Raw genomic sequence first — 21,159 nt, 5'->3', positions numbered from 1 at the left:
TGTGATATGTAATTTGGATTTATTTTATTTTGTAAGTCTTCCACTGACCAAAAGGGAGGAAATGACACTTTAATTAATCTTTGTTTCCCAAAAGAAATTATACTTAACATACAATTGTTAGGAAAATTTACTACTTTACTAAAAGTAATTGCGCATTATTGAGATTCTAGTTTTTAGGTCACTAGGTTGATAAAATTCTTAATCTCTAGTTTTTATCATGAAAAATTTAATATCATGTTTGGTTCAGCTGATCTGCATTTTACTCCTAATTGTTGCAAACAGTTCTAAGATACATGTTTCTTAGCTGATGGAAGGCATATGATAATAGCTCATGATATATTTCCTTCTATATTTTAATATTAAAAATTTCAATAGTAGAGAAGTGTTTTTTCTGTTTCTGTATCAATTTTATAAAAGAAAATATGTGAAAGTATTGCTTTTCCATGGGGTTCTTTTTACTGAAATATGTCCTTTATTATAGACAATAAAGTATTGGAGACAGGCTGAACCCAGCTTGATCATATCCTCGATTCTTAAAAGGCAGAGTTAGCTCATACATAGCTGATCCCCACTGTGGCAAATGGGGGTCTAGCTCCCACATAAATGAACGTATTTAAACTTTTTTGAGTGTACCATGATATTTTTTAAACCTAGCTAGAGGTGGAAATATGTCTATGCTCATCATGAAAATAATGGGGTTTAGATAATTTTTTAGAGGATTAGAGTGTAGTATGTAGATAGGGACTGCTCTGTTGTTTATGGGTTTCCCTTTCTGGTACAGTAGGACGTGGTCAACCATTTGCATTATTTGTATATTTATTTTCCTTCTTATAGACATAAGTGCTACAGAACCTTGTTCACATAAATAGGTACATGAGTATGGAAAGAGTTTTATTACAGTAATATCACCAAGTACCTTGAACTCCTTCTATGTTATATGCTTCAAAATTACATGACACTCTACTGTCAAAAAACATTTTTTAATGATATAACAATTGTAAGAGGCCTAGATTAGGCCTTCCTTAAAATATTTTTGAAGTACTGTCTTAGAAATAAATATCTTGTAAAAGTTTTTGTTAATCAGAACTTAGAATTGATTCATTTTTCCAACATTTAAAATTATCCTGCTTGGTTTGGTGATTTTTATACCGCAAGGCAGTGCACCCTTGTAATATTTCAAATGGAAGATGGGTTTAGTGTTCTTTTTTTTTTTGCTTTTAAGTATGAGAAGAACAATTGTGGCAGGTGGTGCTTTGACATGAGAAGCATAATCAAATCAGTTTTTGGAAAGGTTACATGTGTGAATTGAGGATCTAGATGTTGATTCCCTTGAGATTATATATGTCCTGTATGCCTTAGAAAATCTTTATGTAACCCTTGAGGAATATACATAGTCCAGTTTGAAGACTGCTGGACTAGATGGTTTGAACATTCCTTCCAGCATTCTGATGCTAAATCTCAAATAACATTCAGGGTTTTGTGGTAGCCATAGTGATGATGATGGGAAGTAGGAGATTTAATTTTGAGATTACTGTTGTTGTTGTTCCATGATGTTGAAATAAAATGCCAAAGTCTTTTGTTTCTTTCCTTATTTTTTATTTTTTGGAATTTAAGGTTTCTAAACAGTGTGGATATTGTCCAAAATGTGGAAAAGAAAAAGAAAACCAGACCAAATGCCAAAGTTGTGGTATTCCTTTTCCTAAGGATTTGCAAAGAAATTGCAGACAAGCTGTAACTTTGAATGAATCTACTGGATTATTAAGAACATCAATTCATCAGAATTCTGGAGGACAGAAGTCACAAAACACAACATTACCAGCCAAGAAGTTTTATGGCAACAGTGTGGGAAAGGTTCCAGTTGATATTATTGTGAGTTGTGATGATAGTGGACAGAATAATTTACAGACTAATGGGAAAGTCATTTTACCTAGGGCAAAAGTAGCCAAAATCACAAGCCTGAAAGAGAGGAAAACAAGCCTGTCAGACCTAAATGATCCAAGTAAGTATTTTACTCCCTTTAGTATTGCTGATATCAATCCGTTATTTTTCACATATATTTTTAATGTGAGCATGAGCATATTTCAGAACTGTAATTTTAAAAGGTATCTTCTTGTGTCAATTTGTGACATGGTTTTGAGGTAGATTATTAAAACTGTCCATGTAGTTGGAAAATATGACTGACTTTGTTCTTATTCCATCCATCTTAAATAGTTAAAAAAAAAAGAAAGGCACAGACCTTGGCCCTAGTCTTAGGTCAAGTGCCAGTTATGCCCCATTTTGTAACTTTGACCCGGTTAATTTAATCTCTCTGATCTATAAGTGGATATATTTCCTTCCTGATAGGGTTCTTGAGGGAGTAAATTTAAAAATAACATGAAGTGCCTAGCATAGCTCAGTAGAGCTGAAAATTCGTTCCCGTACTACTTTTGTTCATCTCCTAAATCTTTTTTCCTATCTTTAGTCACATGTACATATATGCATGTATATGAAATGCAGTCCTTTTTGTAACAAATGGCACAAGATTGGAAACAGTCATGAACTGGTTGAATCAACTATAGTGTACGTAGCTGTACAGGGGGGAAGAAAGATCTTATTTAATATTGTGTAGAGTGATTTCCAAGATCTGTAATCAAGTAAATAAAGCAAGGTGCAGATCAGAGCTTATAGTATGCTACTCTTTATTTATGAAGGGTGGGAGGATATAGGTTTTTTTTTTTTTTAATGAAAAGATACATCAAAAGCTAATTTTAAAAAGAAGTTGGTTGGAAGTGTAGGAAACAGTGTAGGAGTTAGGGATAGATGCTAGATTTCTCCAAATATACCTTGTTTTATAGATTTGACTTTGGAACCATGTAAATGTTTTACATGATTATAAAACAAAATTAAGTCAGAGATTTAAAACAACAATAAAATCAAAAACAAAATGAAACCAATGAACTTAATTATGTATCTAGTTGGTGTCTTGAACACACAGAATTATTTCAAATTAATTTACATTAAATTAATATTGTGGCTATACATCCCTGATGTTCAAACAGAACTCCAAAGAAATCCTGACTGTATTCAGTAACATTATTATTAATAATATTACTATTGCTTTTTTTTTTTTTTTTTTTTTTGCGGTACGTGGGCCTCTCACTGCTGTGGTCTCTCCCGTTGTGGAGCACAGGCTCCGGACGTGCAGGCCCAGCGGCCATGGCTCACGGGCCCAGCCGCTCCGCGGCATGTGGGATCTTCCTGGACCAGGGCATGAACCCGTGTCCCCTGCATCGGCAGGCGGACTCTCAACCACTGGGCCACCAGGGAAGCCCCAAAGTGTAGATTTTAAAAAAACAGATTTTTCTAGTTGCAAAGTCTCTATATACTTTATCATTCTTAAATTTGTATTCCTATTAAAATATTTTATTATTATGAAGCTTTTATTCTGTCCTTGGTGGTCAAATAATAAAATGTACAATGTCTCAAGTAGTGATAAACTCTATGTGGAAAAGTGAAGCAGGTCCAGGAAATAGAGAGTGACAAGTGTCACAGTGAAGAAGCTTGCAATTTTAGATAAGTGGTGGAATTTGAGATAGGTAGGTGAAAAAGTTACTTGATAGAGTAACTTTTGAACATTGCCTAGAATGAAGTGAGGAGGAAGATAGGCTGATTTCTATGGAACAAGTTTGTAATGTAAATGCAAAGACCATATATTAGTCAGCTTGGGTTGCCATAACAGAATACTATAGACTGAGTGGGCTTAAACAACAGAGATTTATTGTCTCACAGTTCTGGATGCTGCAACTCCAAGATTAAGGTGCCATCAGGTGAGGCCTCTCTTCCAGGCTTGCAGATAGCCACCTTCTTCCTGTGTATTTACATGGCCTTTCTTTTGTGCTTGCGCAGAGAGGGAGAGGGAGATTTCTGTCATCTCTTTTTCCTATTTCACCAGTCCTTTCAAATTAAGGCCTCACCTTTATGACCTCATTTAACCTTTATTACCTCTTTATAGGCCCTGTCTCCAAATGTAGTTGCATTGGGGATTAGGGCTTCAACATATGAATTTTGAAGGGACAGAATTTAGTCCATAGCAGACCCTGATACAGAATCTTACGTATATTCATATAGAATATATTCCATGTTTTATATAGAATCAAAGCAGCTATGAAAACAGCTCTTTAACTGTCGTCATCTTTGCATACTCTCTCCCCATTTACTTTACAGTTATGGTGCCATTGAGCACAACCTCTATTTTAAGTTAATAAAACAAGAGCTGTGTAGTACAATTCTATCTGTTGCAGTATTGGGGCTTTAAAATAAGTTTTTTTTTTTATTTAACATCTTTATTGGCGTATAATTGCTTTACAATGGTGTGTTAGTTTCTGCTTTATAACAAAGTGAATCAGCTATTCGTATACATATATCCCCACATCTCCTCCCTCTGCGTCTCCCTCCCTCCCACCCTCCCTATCCCACCCCTCTCGGTGGTCACAAAGCACTGAGCTCATCTCCCTGTGCTGTGCGGCTGCTTCCCACTAGCTATCTATTTTACGTTTGGTAGTGTATATATGTCCATGCCACTCTCTCACTTTGTCACAGCTTACCCCTCCCCCTCCCCATATCCTCAAGTCCATGCTCTAGTTAAAATAAGTTTTTGATAGAGTAGCTATAGAAGTTTTAATGTTTCTGAAGCACAATAAAAATTACGGTAGGTTGAACACTAGGCTTACCATTTAATATGTACTTCTGCTTAGCTTTTCATAAACAACATAAGCAGTTCATGGACTTTTTTAAAGCTTACGTATGACAGACACTATGCTATAAACCTTTTACATATTAACTCATTTGTTCTTAAGACAGTCCTTTGAAATAGGACTTTATTGTCCCCAGTATCCAGAGGAGAACTGAGGCAAATAGCTAGTAAGTGGCAAGACCCTAATTTTCAAGTGTGTGTAAATCAGCTTGGACCTTCTAATCTGGCCTGTTAGATTTTGTGTTAATAAAATACCAGTTCTGAAAAAGATCAACTTTAGCATTTGCTCCTGAGACTGGATAGCAAAATAAAAAAGATGAATGGTGTGATGCTAGGGGTGACGCCTCTCTGGGACTTGTATATGACTCAAAAAATATTAACTAAGCATTTATGTGTATGATACGGAAAAAGAAAATTGCTCGTACAGGTTTATACATTGTTCAATACATGACTTTCTTTGCCAAGCAGTTTTAGATGCTGGGAATATAGCAGTAAGCAAGGCAGTATTTTTGCTCTTTTACAGTTTATATTAGTGGGGAGAGACAAATGAGCAAGTAAACATCCACAACAAAAGACAACAGAAATTTAAATTAGTTGATGTGAATAAGTACCTGTGTGCTACTTGAGATTGGGTGGTCAATCAAAAAGTGGTATTTAAGCTAATATTTGATGACCAAAATGCAAAAAAGTGTTAGGGGAATTACAGTCAGACAGGAACAGAAAAAATGCCAGTATACCTGGAAAATATGCCGGTATACCTGGTGGTGGTGTTAGAGGAACAGAAAAAAGCTGGTATACCTGGAACATAAAGAGGGAAAAATGGAGTAGTATGAGAAAGTAGAGTGGGGCCAGATTACGTAAATTTATGAACCAGGGTAAGGAGTTAGTATTTGACTCAAGTGCAGTATGCTGGCTCTGTGCAATTACAATATAGAGATGAGTTTGATAAGATTCAATAATGAGTACATGGTAGAAGAGCAAATTACCTTAATATAATGTCTTGCCCACGTTCATTTACTAAACAAGATTTATTAAGCATTAAGCACTGGTCCAAGTTCTCCCAAAGACCAGTTGTGATGTTAGTGATTCCTTGTGTGAGATAAAATTATTTGGTCACATGCAATTTTACACACATTTAAAATGCGTGCTATTTTGTGAATAATTGATATGCAGATTATCTTCATACCTAAGACTTTCTGGAACTCTGAAATAAACCTACTGATAAACATTTAATTTTTGCTGTAACTTGTGTATGTTTCTGTGTGGGTGATTGTGGTGGACTGTAGAATCAATTTTACATTTGTATGTTGTTTAAAAAAATGTCAGTTCTAATTGTTCTCCAAATTTAACTTTTCATCAGATAGAATGAATTATATCTTAATTTTTATTAATCTCAGATCTGGAGGAGATTGAAAGCAAATATATTTCCCACTTTGTTCATGTGTTTACATTTTTAACTGACAGGAATGAAATATCTGAAGTATTTAACATTTTCTTTGTAGTCATTTTGTCCAGTGATGATGATGATGATGACAGTGATAGGACTAACAGAAGAGAAAGCATCTCTCCTCAACCTGCTGATTCAGCATGTTCATCCCCAGTACCATCCACGGGAAAAGTAGAAGCAGCACTAAATGAAAACACCTGTAGAGTAGAGCATGAACTAAGAAGCATTCCAGCAGATTCAGAATTAAATACAGTTACCTTGCCAAGAAAAGCAAGAATGAAAGACCAGGTGCTTTTCATATTTATTGACATTTATTCAGATTAAGTCTCCTTTGGTATGTAAATATTTGGGGGGGAGGACAAGTTGGCAGTATCTTAGGAGAAGAATGAATTAGTCATGAAGTAGGACTTAAAATAACACTTGGAAGATTATTTGAAAGAACATTAAAACACATACAAAAATAAATTTAAATTAAAGGCTTAAAGTGTAAAAAGTTCAGCAAGAAACAACAATAACCTTATAGTAAGTGAAATGTAAGTGTAAATATACTTGTATAATCTAGTGGGCAGGAAAAGGTCATTTTAACTTGGGTGTATTTTACCATAATATTGTGGTTTTACTATATTTTATATTTTACTGTATAAAATTTTTAAAATACTCAGATGGCAAAGGATAACAGAAATTATGTCTATAGACAATAGATCTAGAAAGGGATATTTGTAATAATGCAGATAACATACACTAATATCTATAATAGAACAAGGGACAGAATTTAGTCCTCTTTTAAAAATTAGAGGAAAAAAAATAAAAGAAGATAGGAATAGATAAGAAGAGAAAATTCAGGTAATAAACTTTTATAGAAAAAGTACATATTAAAGAAAATGAAATATAACCATGTACTTAACAGACTTTCAAAATTAATGCAAAATCGATTAATATGTACTACTGGCAACAATCCAAGGCAAAGGGTACTTTCCTTATATGCTGATGAAAAAAAAATTAAGTTGTTATGGCCTTTTGGGAAAGCAATGTAAAACATCTACTAAAATATTTAAAAGGTATACTGAATGACCAAGTAATTCATTCCCTAGACTCAATCTCAAAGGAATCCTCTATCTCCAGTGCTTAGACTGTATGTATAAATATGATTATTAGCAAACATAATCATTGCCCATTAATATAGAAATGGCTGAAGAAACTATATCTATACCATGGACTGTTATGCAGCCACTGACAATAAAAATCAGAGCTATATCAATGACTTTTAGGATTTCTACATGGCCCTGCTTAGTGAGAATACCAAGATGCAGAAATATGCATATTTTCTTATTTTTGTAAAAAGAACTTTAAAAAACTTGTATGTTAAAAAGTTATATGTGTATGTACATATGTCAGGAATTCTAGAAGTTATAGATAAAAATATGGAACCATACATGTTTGATGAAGATAGGAACTGTAAGAAATGAAAAACAAAATAGCTATAATAAAATATAGTTAAAATTATAGAAAAAATTATAGAAAAAATATAGATTGATATTTTTAATATAATCTTGGGGAATACCTTTCCAAACATTTCAGTACAAGCAAGAATAATAAATGAAGAAATGAATATATTTGATTAAATGGAAGATACAGAACAGTGAACCAAAACACCATCCACAGAATTTGATAGGTAATGCAAATGAGAAAAAATAGTGAAGTATGTGACAAAGTATGAGTTGGTCCTTTATATATTTTTAATTTCTTAAAAATCAAGAAATAGAAGCAAACCATAGAAAAATGAGTAAAGGGTATGAATAGAGGTTTTTTTTTTTAAGTAAAGTACTAAAAAAGAAATTAAAGTAAAATATTTTAAGTGTTAGATGGCTAAAAAATTTAAACTATAGTAGTATTTCTTCTTGGCTAGTGTTTGGAGGAATGGAATATTGGCTGTGTAAATTGGTATAATTATGCTGGTGTGCAATTTGGTGATAATTGTATATTCGAGGATTTAGCTGCAAAAATGCTTGCCAGAGAATATTGTGTCATGGGGAAAGGTCAGAAAGAACTCAGATGTCCAGCATAGGAGGGCTCAGTTAAATAAACGTGGATATCCATGAATTTGTGAGCAGTTTTTACACTGACACACTGAATAGTACGGGTTCCTCTGTGCCAGTTTACAGGCCCCTTGGGAGGATGTGGACCGCCCAAGTTCTAGACTCAGTCTCTCCACTATGGATTCAGCTGGAGCAGCTCTTAAATTATCTAACTTATTATTGAGCTAAATAACGTCTCATTTGAAGAAATAATTCTAAAGCTAAAAAAAGTTTTTAAACTGCTCTAATAGGTTTCTGTTAATAACCTGGGAAAATATTCATGATAAATCTGTTAATAAGCCTGAGAAAGCAATTTACAGCAATAAATATGTGTGTGTGTATCACATTTTGTTTTAATACATATTTTTTCCTGTGACATAGATCACAGAAATGTCTCTAGAGGGATAATGGGAGTAGTGACTATTTTGTTCAGTGGACATTTTTTTTTCCTCTTGGTTTTTAATCAAGATCATGTTTTATTCTTGTGATGATAATAAGGTTTTTAACATAATAACTTTACTTTTAATTACATTTAATTTAAAGTATATTTATATAAAATACATTTTTATATTATGATTAATTTGCATTTGAGAGTGACTGTGAAATCTTAACAGATCAAGTCATTTAACACTTTTTAATATATAAAGAAGCATCATTTTATAATAAATAACCATTTTCCTAAATTATATGTTTTCTAAAGAGCTGCTAATTTAATCCAAATACTACAACCACTACCACTATTACTAGCTAACTTTTATCCAGCATTTTACTGTGCATGAAGCACAGTGCTAAGCTGCTTATATGCATTAATTCGAGTAAATACTCTTACATTTTAGCTTAGGAAACCAAAACTTTAGTAGGAGTTACTACGTTTTACAAGATCAGATCATTAAAAGGTAGCATAGTTGTGCTTTGAACCCAGGCTGTCTGATTCCCAGAGTACCATTTCTCACTGCTGTGCTATTACTGGCATTTCAATTAATAGCCAGATAAAATATAGCAAGATAAAATAGAAGGGTTTACTGTTATTGTTATAGAATCAATAAATATTTACTTCATCTAACACTGTTGAAATAAAATCAGTCTTATGTCTTGATAATTATATTTCTTTTTAAAAACATATTCATTTGTTTATTTTTGGCTGTGTTGGGTCTTTGTTGCTGTGCGTGGGCTTTCTCTAGTTGCAGCGAGTGTGGGCTACCCTTTGTTAGAGTGTGTGGGCGTCTCATTGCACTGGCTTCTCTTGTTGTGGAGCATGGGCTCTAGGCGCACAGGCTTCAGTAGTTGCAGCACACGGGCTCAGTAGTTGTGCCTCGTGGGCTCTAGAGCGCAGGCTCAGTACTTGTGACGCATTGGCTTAGTTGCTCTGCAGCATGTGGGATATTCCCGGACCAGGGTTTGAACCCATGTCCCCTGCATTGGCAGGAGGATTCTTAACCACTGTGCCACCAGGGAAGTCCCAATAATTATATTTCTTATGTTGGGTCTTCTTTGCATATGTCTACTTAGTTTGCAGCTTTGTTTTAGTAACTTATTAAGTGAAAATTTTTTTTCCTTTTTCAGTTTGGTAATTCTATTATCAACATACCTCTAAAACGTCGCAAAGTGATTTCTCAAGAAACTTTAGTTGACCCTGTATCTTTAAGCTGCCAAAGTTCCTTTGATAGCGTAATTTTAAACTGTCGAAGTATACGAGTAGGAACACTCTGCCGACTATTAATAGAGCCTGTAATTGTAAGTACCTTCTAAGCTCTTTACTGTACCAATTATAAGATTCAAAATTTCATGGCTGAGGCTAATATGTAATATTTTAAAATTTATAAGTTAAAATATTTAATAGAATATTAAAATTATTTCAAGATTTCAAATTGCTTAGGAATATATAAACAATTGTAAATTGCTACTCACCATAAAAATTACTGGGTAAAAAATTTATTATATATACTCCAATAAAAAATTTTTTTTAATCATGATGTAATATTCAAGGTAGTACGTATTCATCATAGGAAGATGCTTGTTCTCACTGAGTTAGAATTACCCTCCAGTGTGTTATCATTTTATTCTCATGCTAGCTCGATGCATGAAAAGAGTATTTTAAAGAACTGTATGAGAGAAAGAAGAATCCAAAAGCTTTGTGGTCTGCAGAAAAATGTCTTGTAACATAGCAACTCCTAGAAATAGATTAGTGGACTACAGTGGCCACTCAAGAGGCATTGTGGTTTTGAACTAGTTCAGTGTCCATAAAGCCCAAAGGACTTTCTATAGTCCCTTTATCTTACCTGTCATACCTGTCTCCTTATTACTCTACTACCACCAATCCAATTCAAATGTATATTTTCTATTAAAATTTTAACATAATCTCCTTAACCTGCCTTCTAAGTCATAATTTTTCTTCTTTCTAATGTATCCTATACATTGTTGGTAGGTTAATCTTCCTACAGCACTGTACTTATTTTGTAAAAGCCTTTATTTTAAATGTCTTAACTTGGTGTCCCTAACTGTCTATTTCCAACTATGTTTTCAACAAAGGCTGACTTCATTCTCAGTATTGTAAAGGCCAGATAGAGGAATGCAGTACATGGATCAGTTTTTCTGCCTTATGTGGGCTAAGTCCCAAATAACATGTCATTTAGGGTGTTTGTAGCAAAATCTTCAGAAATCTATGATTGTTACTAACGTATCTTATTTTTTAGTTTTGTTTAGATTTTATCAAGATACAGCTAGAAGGTAAGCTATTTTATATCCTACTGCTCACTAAAGCTTTGTTTACACTAAAACACTTCAATGGAATAAAAAATTAAATGATATTCTTAGAATTCATTAAGATGGTTAGTTATTACATACATCTTAACAAAAGGCATTATACCTTAATGGTGTAATTTCATACTGTAACATCACAAAAGCTATGTTTAATTTTTTAAGTATGCTTCATTAGAATCCTCTTTCCATCTGGGAAAAAATGTAGATCTTCTTTAAGATCAAAGATTTTCCTTCATTTCCCACTAGAGTTACTGTTTACAGAGTATAATAAATATGTACTTAACTTTAAAATTGTACTTCCTTACAGTTTCCTCCATTCATGATTTTGCCCTCTTAAGAATTGATTTATTTTCCATTTCCATTTGTTTTTCTCCAGAACCAGAAAAGGAACCTGTAGGGATTACTTTAAATACCTCTGATCTAACAAAATGTGAGTGGTGTAATGTCCGAAAATTACCAGTAGTGTTTCTTCAGACGACTGCAGCAGTTTATCAGAAACTGAGCATGCAACTGCAGATGAACATGGAGGATAAAGTTCGGAATGACTGTAAAGGAATAAATAAGTTAACAAGTACGTTATGTAGAGCAAATATAGTAATACATACAATACATTGTTTAGCAGAACGTGAGTCGACTTTGATAGATACCTTAGATGTATCTTAATTACAATCCTTACAGTGACCTTGTAAGATAGATATTACTTCTCTCATTTTATAGGTGAGGAAAAGTCCACAGAAAGTGGAAGTTCTGAAGATAAAACCCGGGTTTACCCATGTAGAAAGTTTTCAAAATGGGTTAAAATTCAAAAGATATATACTCTTTATTTTAACACTGTATGATCTGAATAAAATGAGTGTTTTGTTTGTTTGTTTTGTTTTGTTTAAATGTACTGATAGGAGTTCTAACAGTAAATCAGCGATCAATCTGGAAACCTTGAAACTTAGCCTGATTAGGAAGTTTGAACGTTCATCAAACAGGTCTTCAATCCTCTACAATAAATCAGTGTGGTTCTCCATTTTGTTTCCCTTCCCCTCTAACGTTTGTGGTTATAGCATGATTAGTTGTAAAATATTTTTCCTCAGTAATTGCTGCTTCAGCTTAATGATGAGTAAGTGATAGCTACTATTAAAGTTGCAAGAGTTGGCACATTAGTGAATAGCAGGGGTTTTTTTTGTTTTTTTTTTAAATTTTATTTATTTATTTATGGCCGTGTTGGTTCTTCGTTTCTGTGCGAGGGCTTTCTCTAGTTGCGGCAAGCGGGGGCCACTCTTCATCGCGGTGCACCGACCTCTCACTATCGCGGCCTCTCTTGTTGCGGAGCACAGGCTCCAGACTCGCAGGCTCAGTAATTGTGGCTCACGGGACTAGTTGCTCCGCGGCATGTGGGATCTTCCCAGACCAGGGCTCAAACCTGTGTCCCCTGCATTGGCAGGCAGATTCTCAACCACTGCGCCACCAGGGAAGCCCTGAATAGCAGTTTTTACAGTTAAATCTAGAGATACCAATTCACTTGGCAATTTCTTATTTGTGTTTGACAAAAATGTTAACTGATTATATATTTAAAACTAATATATTTGGATTCTATTAGATGAAATAAATTAGTTACATCTATGGATAGATTTGTTCTTGAGCTGCTGCTAGAGTAATGTGTTCTGGTTCCTTTTAATAACTTAGGTGACATTGTTAGGTGACACTGTCATTGGTCTTTATTCTAGTATTGTATATCCACTGTATGCCAAACAGTGTTTTGAACATTTATACCAGGATTTCTGGTGATACTCTTGGAAATAACTAGTTGTTACTTTTTTTCTGGTATCTGTTTACTTATTTTTTTTCCTTTATACTTACAGTTATATTGATTTCTTTTCAGATTTGGAAGAACAATACATAATTCTAATTTTTCAAAATGGCCTTGATCCTCAGACAAATATGGTATTTGAAAATATCATTACTGACATTGGTATAAAGAATAATGTGTCAAATTTTTTTGCGAAAATTCCCTTTGATGAAGCCAATAGCAGACTTGTTGCCTGTACAAGAACGTGTGAAGAGAGCAGCAAAGGAAGTTGTGTGCAGAAAGAAAACAAAATTAAAAATGTAATTATATTTTTTAATGTTTTTAATGTAATTTTAAATGGTACCTTTAAAGGGAAATGTGGTTCATTATCATATTGCTCATTTGGAGTTAGATCCTTTTAATTCCATTTCAGAATTATTTGCTTTTATATGTGATTTGTAAACTACCTTGTGTCGAAATATTAATGGTGGTGGATTATTTGTGACACAAATTGTAATTGGTACAAGTCTCAGGAGCATTTTATCGGTACAAGTCTCAGGAGCATTTTTATTTTAGTTCCTTTCCACATTCTGTTCTTATCTTTATTTTTTGTCTCCTTTTTTTCTCTCATCCTGTTTTCTTTTTCCCTCACTCTCAACATACATATACGTACAGTGCTACATTCAAATCGATTGTTACTCTGTTTCTTAAATTTGCTGTTGGTTCCCAGTGGTGACATTGGCTTCAGTATAAATAAAGGAATTTTGGTCCCTGATGTATTGTCCATTTATGTGTAACGTGTGCCTACATGGTTGAAAACTTGGAAAGGAAGAATGTATACCGTTTGATTCTGACTCTCAACTAATTCTAGAATAACGGATTATGTAGTAGGTGACTCTGAAGCTACCTGAATCGAAGGCTGAAGTACTACTATAACACATAATGTTAATCAATATGACTTACCTATCACAGCAACTGAAGTTTGCTGACAATTTATTAGAAATGCTGACAATTTATTAGACATATTAAATCTTTCATCTGCCTACAAATTTGGAAATAGGGCTGGCTATCCAAGGCATATTATTGGTGAAGTTGAGCAAGGCTTCACCAGAAAAGAGCTATTCACACAGTTAGTGGGTTGAAGAAAAGAATAGAGGGAGGAAGGGGAACCATTCCCCTTCTTTTGCAGAACTGGCTACCGGAGATAATGCCAGAGGAAGAAAAGAGCAGCTGGAGCCCTAAGGCAGCTGTGATGGACTCATATTTCAATGGAAGGCTCTTTCTTTAAGGATTCCTTGATTCTGGAGAACTGAAGCTCAGTAGACTCTGTTCCCTGAGCCTCTGCTCCCATATTCCATGGATTGCCTGAGCTTAGGTAGGCCTACACTCCTAGAAGAAAAAAACACTATCTGTTCTTTGGATTTTACTAACATAATCTAATTTAATATGGATGGTTGAGATCTTAGGATACTGGAAAACCAGTTACAAAAATTGGAAGAGTATCACTGTTCTGGAAGCTACAGATAAAAAGAAAGTTGACCCTAGTTTTGCCTGTTTCTTATTTTTAATCTTTTTAAATTGAAAAGCATTCTTGCCTTGTACTTTTTTTATTGAAAATGTTTCAAATTGATTTTGTGAATTGATAATTTAATTTTCTTTACCAGGTGTCCCTTGAATCTAAAATACAACTTAAAAACAAACATGAATTCCAGTTTTTTGATGATGAGGAAACTGGAGAGAGCCACACCATCTTCATGGGCCCTGTAGAAAAGTGAGAGGATTCCTTTACATTTGCAACACTCTTAAGTTTCTTCTCTGTTTTATTACATTTTGGTTATATGCATACCTATTTTTATTTGTTGGCTTATTTTTTAAAATTTTGTTACAGATTGATAGTATATCCACCACCTCCAGCTAAGGGAGGCATCTCCGTTACTAATGAGGACCTGCATTGTCTAAGTGAAGGAGAATTTTTAAATGATGTTATTATAGACTTTTATTTGAAGTAAGTTAATTTTCTCCTAGACCTTTAGCAAATTTTTAACATTTTATAATGTATACATGTATTTTCTAGAGTCAGAATTGTTTGGATTTTGAATTCCATCACTGCCACTTACTGTATGACATCTGAAAAGTTATTTAATGTCTCTGTGAATGTTTCTTCATTTTAAAAATGGGAAAAATAATATCTAAAAGGATCATGAGAATTAAATAAGATATACATTTCAAGTGCTAGGAAAAATACCTGGTACATGCAAAGTGATCATAAATGATAGCTTATTGTATTATCAGTGTTGTAGTATTTAAAGCGTCTAAAATTGTTACTACCCTAGGTTAGGTAATAATTTGTTGAGCAAGGACAAAAGTATGATTTCACTCGTTTCCTTCAATAAATGTTCACCAAGTGCCAACTTTGTGGCAGGTACTGTGTTAAAAGTTTATGATTTTATAGGGAACACGAATGTGGGATTAAAGTATTGGCAGAAGCATTAACATGGTACAAACAGCAGAAAAAGAAAGCTTCATTCTCTCTGGGGGTTGGGAAATATGAGGAATCAAGAAGCTCTCCTAGAAGGGCTTATGTCATGACCCAGAATACACATAACATATACATATACATGAATACATGTATGTGTAATGTGTTTATACATATATAAATTTGTATGTGTTTACTGCTTTGTGATATAAGATGGATGTGTGTATGAAACAAAACAGAACTTAACTATCAGTGTGTTTAGTGCTCTCCAGTATTTTCTAGTTTATTCAAATGTATATCAGAAGACAATATTTTTTTTAAAAAACTGGTTGTTAAAAGCTGCTGGAGGGACTCCCCTGGTGGCGCAGTGGTTAAGAATCCACCTGCCAATGCAGGGGACACGGGTTCAAGCCCTGGTCCGGGAAGATCCCACATGGCATGGAGCAACTAAGCGCATGCACCACAACTACTGAGCCTGTGGTCTAGAGCCCACGAACCACAGCTACTGAGCCTGTGTGCCACAACTACTGAAGCCCGGGTGCCTAGAGCCTGTGCTCCACAGCAAGAGAAGCCACCGCAACGAAAAGCCCTCGCACCGTAACTAGAGAAAGCCCACGTGCAGCAACGAAGACCCAATGCAGCCAAAAATTAATTAATTAAAAAAAGATGTGTTCTCTTAATCCTAATGTATACTACCTTAACAAACCAAGCTACTGAAAAATCTTAAGTGATTGTGTAGAACAGTGCTGCTGTTATTGGATAAAGTGGTGTTCTGTGAATGTCAGCTAGGTCATGTTGTGCTAGTGCTATTCAAATGGTCTTTGTCCTTACTGATGTTCCACCTACTTTGTTCTGTAATTATTGAGAAAGTCGTTGATCTCCAACTACAGTTATTGATTTGTCTATTTCTCCTTATGTATTTTGAAGCTCTCTTGTTAGGTACATACATGTTTATGTCTTCTTGGAGAATCAACCCCTTTATCATTACATAATGTTCCTGTTTATTCTTGATAATCTCCTTGTTTTTAATCCTACTTTGTTCAAAATTAATATAGCTACTCCAGCTTTCTTTTGGTTTGTGTTTGCTGATGCATGATGTATGTTTCTTCACCCTTTTACTTTTAACCTGTTTAAGTCTTTATGTTTAAAATGTCTTTGTTTTTGAAAGCACATAGTTGGATCTAAAAAATAAATTGAACTCCTGTGTTTTGTTTATATTTTAGTTTATTCTATTTCATACTTAAATCTGTATTTTTTACATTACAATAGAGATTTTATAGTCTTTTTTTATTCTTTTGAAATTCTTTATATATTTTCAGGAGGCCCCTTAACATCATATAATTAAACTTTAGAGCAAATTTTATACAGTAAACTTACATTATCTACAGGTTCTGCCTTTCTGATGCAGATCTATTCCAAATAAGATAGAAAATCTAACAAAATCCATGATTTTTTTTTTTTTTTTTTTTTGCGGCTCGCTGGCCTCTCACTGCTGTGGTGTCTCCCGTTGCGGAGCACAGGCTCCGGACGCGCAGGCTCAGCGGCCGTGGCTCACGGGCCCAGCCGCTCCGCGGTATGTGGGATCTTCCCGGACCGGGGCACGAACCCATGTCCCCTGCATCGGCAGGCGGACTCTCAACCACTGCGCCACCAGGGAAGCCCAAAATCCATGATTTTTAAAAAATCTTTGTTTATATTCATCTCATGACATTCCTTAGAAGTGAATTAAAAAGAGGAAACTTCTTTTTAAAGATTCATTATTTATTTTTGGTTGTGTCAGGTCTTAGTTGCGGCACATGGGATCTTCATCAAGGCATGCAGGATCTTTTGCTACAGCATGCAGGCTTTTCATTGCGGCTCACGGGTTTCTCTCTAGTTGTGGCTTGTGGGTTTTCTCTTTCTAGTTGTGACGTGCAGGCTCCAGAGCACGTGGGCTCTGTAGTTTGCGGCACACGGGCTCTCTAGTTGAGGTGCACAAGCTCAGTAGTTGTGGCACACAGTCTTAGTTGCCCTGCGGCATGTGGGATCTTAGTTCCCTGACCAGGGATCGAACCCGTGTCCCCTGCATTGTAAGGCAGATTCTTTACCACTGGGCCACCAGGGAAGTCCCAAAAAGAGGAAACTTTTTAAAACTTCACTATTAAAAATAAGTAATTCAGTTGCTACCAGAGCTGCTCATTCTTTTCCATTTCTAACTCTACAAGTTAGAAACAAACCTTTAAACAGTTTGCCAGAATTATAAAAAGTAGAAAGGCATTGCATCTAGAGAATGTTAATAAAATGCAGGGAAAAAGAATAATTTTAATAAAAATTATTTTCAAAACCTTAAAATCATCTTTTAACTTCATCCTGTAACTAAATGTCATGATTGAATTGTTAGATTGTCTGCTTTATAAAATAGCAGGTGAACAGCTTCACCATGACATCCAATATTTAAATGATTTATACAGAAAGAAAAAAACAAATGAAAGAAATGGAAAGAAATCCCAAAATGAAAGAAATTCCCAAAAGTTTTTTTGTAATAAACTTGGATTTTCCCTTTAATTCTAAAATAAGAGACTTAGTTGTTTTAATTAAAATTAATAATTCTAATAGATGTACATAAAAAGACCCAGAACTATATATAGTCACAGAAATGCTTATGGATCTATATTAGACAAAACTAGTTTTTTTAAATTAAAAGGCTTTTTGAAGTTTTGTTTTTTCACTTTTAAGTCCTTAATTCCTCTAGGATTTGTTACGCTAAGATAACATAGTTGCACAGGTCTGTTTTCGGGGCTGTATAATTTGTTCCGTTGGCCGTGCACCTATTCCTGCATCAGTACCACACTGCCATGATTAGTGTTACTTTATTCTTGTTATCTGTAATAGAAAGGCAAGCTCTCCGCCATATTCTTCTTCACAAATGTTTTGGATATGCTTGACCTTTTGATTCTTTCAGATAAACTTTGGAATCAGCCCATCAGATTCCTTTTTTTTTTTTTTTTTTTTTGTGGTACGCAGGCCTCTCACTGCTGTGGCCTCTCCCGTTGCGGAGCACAGGCTCCGGACGCGCAGGCTCAGCGGCCATGGCCCACGGGCCCAGCCACTCTGCGTCATTGTGGGATCTTCCCGGACCAGGGCACGAACCCGCGTCCCCTGCATCGGCAGGCGGACTCTCAACCACTGCGCCACCAGGGAAGTCCCAGATTCCATTTTTAAAGTCCTTTTGAGATTTTGATTGTAATTGCACAGGATCAGTGATTCTGCACTGGGGGCACTTTGGGCATTTTGGTCCTCACAAAAGGAAGGGATGCGTGCTGATACCATCTGTGGGTAGAGGCCAGAGGTAAGGCCAAGCACCCTATGCTGCACAGGACACCCCCCCCCACAGCAAAGCATTATCTGGCTTAAAATGTCAGCGGCGCTAGCTTGAGGAACCCTCCGCGAAATTTATGCAATTTGGAGACAACTGATACGTAACATTTTTGAGGATTTCAACAAGAAATATATTTTGCCCGTATAGCCAGACATCTTGCTAAAACTCTTTTACTTCTAGTATGTCTGTAGATCTTTTTAAGTTCTCTGTATGAAAATCCTTTTATCTTCAAATAAATTTATTTCTTTCATTTACAAAAATAAAGCGTGGATTTGTTTATATATGAAGTAGAGCCCATTTTCTTAAATCACCAATAACTTTCTTTTTGAAGTTGAACTATCCCTTTTTTTATTCAATTCAGTTTACAAAATAGCTATTGTAGTTTGTAATGGTAAAAGCAGCATGGTTCACCCATTATGGTGTAGTCCCTAAATTCAAGTCCAGTTCACTACATTCTCTGTTTTGAATATAGATGTAGAATTCAGCGATTCATTTAAACTGTGTCATGAGGTGATTCACTGTCTTATATCTTTTGTCGGGGCACACTGAGTTGCCCTAAAGCAAGCAATCTGTAAGTTAGGTCCTTTTCATCAGAACTTGAGCTTTAGAATTATCAAATATTATGACAGAAGTGACAGGTCTCAAAGATGTGCCTTCTGGGTACTTGGCTCTTTCTGTGTAAGGTTTCACAAGGCTTTCATACTCTCCTCATTTTAATAAGATGAATATGCTCATAAGCTTGAATTTGCATAGCTCCTTTGAGGGAGTTTGGAGCATAAATAATTAAATTTAATATATCATAATTTCTCTGTGTAATATAAACCATTTCTATTTGTCTTGATATAGACCTATAGAAAAAAACAACTAAGGCAAGGAAAAATTAGAACTGATGTAAGATTACTTTAAAGAGTCATTGTTATAACCTCACCACTGTACAGATTCTTTCTGTTTTTATAAAAAGCAGTTTATGGCTAGTCATGGTTTATTAACTGTTGAAAACAAAATAAACATAAAACATAAAAATAGCAGCTTTATTGACGTACAGAGCACATACCATACAATTCACCCATTTAAAGTGTATAATTCAGTGGTTTTTAGTGTGTTCAGACAGTTGTGCAACCATCATCGATATTAGAACATTTTCACCCCCTACAGACCCTCAATACCCATTAGCAGTGGCTCCCCATTTCCCCAGCCCACCCCAGCTCTAAGCAACCACCAGTCTCCTTGCTATCTCTGGATTTGCATACTCTGAACATTTCATATACATGGAATCATACAATATGTGGACTTTTATGACTAGCTTCTTTCACTTAGCATAACGTTTTCACGGTTCTTCTATGTTACAGCATGTATCAGAACTTCATTTTTTTTAATATATTTTTTGCTGCATTGGGTCTTCGTTGCTGCACGTGGGCTTTCTCTAGTTGCGGCGAACGGGGGCCACTCCTCGTTGCGGTGCACGGGCTTCTCATTGCAGTGGCTTCTCTTGTTGCAGAGCACAAGCTCTAGGTGCACGGGCTTCAGTAGTTGCGGCATGTGGGCTCAGTAGTTGTGGCACGCGGGCTCAGTAGCTGTGGCTTGCAGGCTCTAAAGCAAAGGCTCAGTAGTTGTGGCACGTGGGCTTAGTTGCTCCGTGACGTGTGGGATCTTCCCAGACCAGGGCTCAAACCCGTGTCCCCTGCATTGGCAGGCGGATTCTTAACCACTGCGCCACCAGGGAAGTCCTTCATTTCTTTTTATTGCCAAATAATATTCCATTGTATGGATATATCACATTTTCCATTCATCGGTGATGAGCATTTCTGTCATTTCTAGTTTTAGGGTATGATAAATAATGTTTCTATGAATGTTCATAAATGTGCCCTTGTTTTAGAAGATTAGATCTTTCAAATCCTAGTTTTACTCTCAAACACCACTTATTACCTACATATAATCTGATAGTAATCATTGTCTAGAATATGAAATAAATTTTGTTTATGAGTTTTTCAGTTTAAAGGAATAGAGATTGATGGTGGCTAAATAGATATTTGATCACTGTTTTTAGTATACACTGTTAAATTCATTCTATTTGGAATTACTTTTTATAAAACAGGTATTTGGTGCTTGAAAAATTGAAGAAAGAAGAAGCTGACCGAATTCATGTATTCAGTTCTTTCTTCTATAAACGCCTTAATCAGAGAGAGAGGAGAAATCTTCATGAAACAACTAATCTGTCGTAAGTCAAGCTTTTTGAAAATATTTAACAGATGTAGTAAGTCACTTAAGTTTAACTTAGAAAAAATCGCTTATTTGTATTAAAGCAACATTTTTTACTTCCATTCTCAATTAGCAAAATTAATATAATTTATAATGTTCTAAAACTCCAAGAATACCTGGAATTCATAAAGGTTTTAGGTCTGATATCTAGATCAGTATTTCCCAAATATATCTGATAGTTTAAAAAAGAAAAATTACTTGAATACTTATTAAATACCGATTGCTCTGTTTTACCCTAGATGTTCCATCCATAATAGCTAACAGAGGAACCTGTG

General features: G+C 35.0%; 1 protein-coding gene across 15 annotated transcripts in view; it reads left to right on the top strand.

The window, feature by feature from the left end:
- SENP6 (SUMO specific peptidase 6) overlaps positions 1-21,159 on the top strand; it is a 103,001-nt gene that overhangs the window by 62,725 nt on the left and 19,117 nt on the right. For all 15 annotated transcript variants that reach the window (XM_027092214.1, XM_027092168.1, XM_027092157.1 and 12 more), the window contains 9 exons: positions 1,615-1,999; positions 6,235-6,467; positions 9,818-9,988; positions 10,948-10,981; positions 11,391-11,585; positions 12,885-13,111; positions 14,456-14,562; positions 14,680-14,796; positions 20,721-20,843. In XM_027092214.1, the coding sequence (XP_026948015.1) occupies positions 1,615-1,999; positions 6,235-6,467; positions 9,818-9,988; positions 10,948-10,981; positions 11,391-11,585; positions 12,885-13,111; positions 14,456-14,562; positions 14,680-14,796; positions 20,721-20,843 (1,592 nt within the window). The remainder of the gene's footprint in view (positions 1-1,614; positions 2,000-6,234; positions 6,468-9,817; positions 9,989-10,947; positions 10,982-11,390; positions 11,586-12,884; positions 13,112-14,455; positions 14,563-14,679; positions 14,797-20,720; positions 20,844-21,159) is intronic.

This window comes from Aethalodelphis obliquidens, unplaced genomic scaffold, assembly GCF_003676395.1.
Source record: "Aethalodelphis obliquidens isolate GAN/ISIS:26980383/991018 unplaced genomic scaffold, ASM367639v1 scaffold3, whole genome shotgun sequence".
Lineage (NCBI taxonomy): Eukaryota > Metazoa > Chordata > Mammalia > Artiodactyla > Delphinidae > Aethalodelphis > Aethalodelphis obliquidens.
Note: the sequence above shows the minus strand (reverse complement) of the source record. Positions and strands in the feature narration are given on the sequence as shown.